The sequence below is a fragment of the Diabrotica undecimpunctata genome, chromosome 9 (genome assembly GCF_040954645.1).
Source record: "Diabrotica undecimpunctata isolate CICGRU chromosome 9, icDiaUnde3, whole genome shotgun sequence".
In the NCBI taxonomy this organism is placed as follows: domain Eukaryota; kingdom Metazoa; phylum Arthropoda; class Insecta; order Coleoptera; family Chrysomelidae; genus Diabrotica; species Diabrotica undecimpunctata.
In genome coordinates, this window is record NC_092811.1 from 40,981,850 (window position 1) to 40,983,667 (window position 1,818).

The 1,818-nt window shown below is 35.9% G+C and overlaps 1 protein-coding gene across 1 annotated transcript; it reads left to right on the plus strand.

The window, feature by feature from the left end:
* The first annotated feature begins 253 nt into the window (after nt 1-253).
* On the plus strand, nt 254-1,159 carry LOC140450555 (uncharacterized). The gene has a single exon (XM_072544211.1). It carries the CDS (start codon nt 254-256, stop codon nt 1,157-1,159), a length of 906 nt encoding a protein of 301 aa, XP_072400312.1.
* Nucleotides 1,160-1,818: the final 659 nt, after the last annotated feature.

Below are 1,818 nucleotides of genomic sequence, written 5' to 3' on the forward strand. Positions count from 1 at the left end.
ACGTTGAACATGACTGTGACTTAGACCAAAGTTGGCAAATACTGAAAGAAGCACTCCTAAACGGTGGAAAACAAGCATGCCGAATAACAAGAAATAATAGAAGCAAAAAGTGTACAAACTGTAGAACAAAGTGTAGAACAATGAAATAAAAACAGAAGTGAAGTCCAAGAAGATAGCTTGGAAAAATTATTTAAGGAACGAAACTGCAGACAACTACCAAATATATAAACTGAAAAGAATCAAAGTCAAAGATATGGTACTAGTAGCGAAACGAAAAAGTTGGGAAGAATTCGGAAATAAGATGGAAGAAGACTACCACTCTAACGAAAAGTTATTCTTTAAAACCCTGAAGAATTTAAGAACCGAAAAGGCTCAAAAAACCCCAAAACAAATAAGGGATAAAGAAGGACACTTACTGCATGACAATGACCACATCCTAGATAGATGGAAGCAATATTTCGAGGATCTACTGAATATCCAAAACGATGTAGACATTATCACGGAAGAACCAGAAGAGGTAGTGCAAGAAGACCAAATTCAAGATGAAATAACTATAGCAGAAACAAAAGAAATCATACAAGAGCTTAAGAAAGGTAAGGCGGCTGGATTTGATAAAATCACAGCAGAAATGCTTAAAAACATGGGCGACAATAACACTACTGAGCATCCCATCCAAAGTATATGGGAGAATATAGAAAAACGTCTTTTACAAGAAGTTGGTTCTAAAATGGAACAATCACAAAGTGGATTTAGAAACGGCAGAAGTATCCAAGATTACATTTTTACTATCAAGAAACTAATACAAAACGCACGGAACTCAAGCACTGAGTTATACCAAGCCTTTATAGACTTAGAGAAGGCATTTGATAGTACTCCAAGGAAAGTGATTGACATATGCTTAAAAAATAAAGGTGTCAAAATCAAACTCAGGCAAGCCATTATGAGTATATATAGACATACAAGGAACAGAATCAGAACCGATAATATGGAATCCGAAGAGTTCATAGTAAATGAGGGTCTACGTCAAGGAGGAGTCCTAGGCCCCATATTGTTTAACATTGTCTTGGATGATATAATTAAAGAAACTAGAGCAGAAACATTGAAATTATATGCCGGACATAGAAATCTAGATGCAGTGTGGATCTCAGAGTGTGCATAGGCAGACGATCTAGTGATATTTGGGATAAATGAAGAAGCACTTAATCGAAATTTACAAGTATGGAACGCTGCACTAATTAAACGAAATTTGAGGATCAATAATGAGAAGACGAAAGTAATGGTATGTGGAAAAAATAGAAAACAAACGAAGATAACACTTAACGGAAATACACTTGAACAAGTCGATACTTACAAATACTTGGGAGTACAAATAGAGAACAGAGGAACTGAAGAAACTGAAATAAGTTCCAGAATAGAAAGTGCTGCTCGGATCTACCACGCAATTAAAAGTACGTTTTTGTCAAAAAAAGAAGTATCCCATATACAAAACGGTGCTTGTGCCTTTCTTAACTTTTGGTAGTGAAAGTTGGACGCTTACCGATAAATTAAAATCGAAAACACAGAGCATAGAAATGAAGTTTCTTAGAAGAATAATGGGTATAACCAGGTTAGACAGGATTAGAAATGAGGCAGTCAAACCAAGAGACCAAGGGGCAGGCCAATGAAGACATAGGATGATAATGTAACCTCAATCCTAGAGACTCGAGGAATCAGCAAAGAACAAGCAAGAAACCAAGCAAAAAATAAGAAGCAATGGAGAAAAATTGTATATGCAACTAACTAAAGACATTACACTCGACACCTTAGGGTAAATGGGTT

Bases quoted from the DNA above. Each gene is read 5' to 3' on its own strand.
- LOC140450555 (XM_072544211.1), top strand. From the start codon at position 254: ATGGTACTAGTAGCGAAACGAAAAAGTTGGGAAGAATTCGGAAATAAG.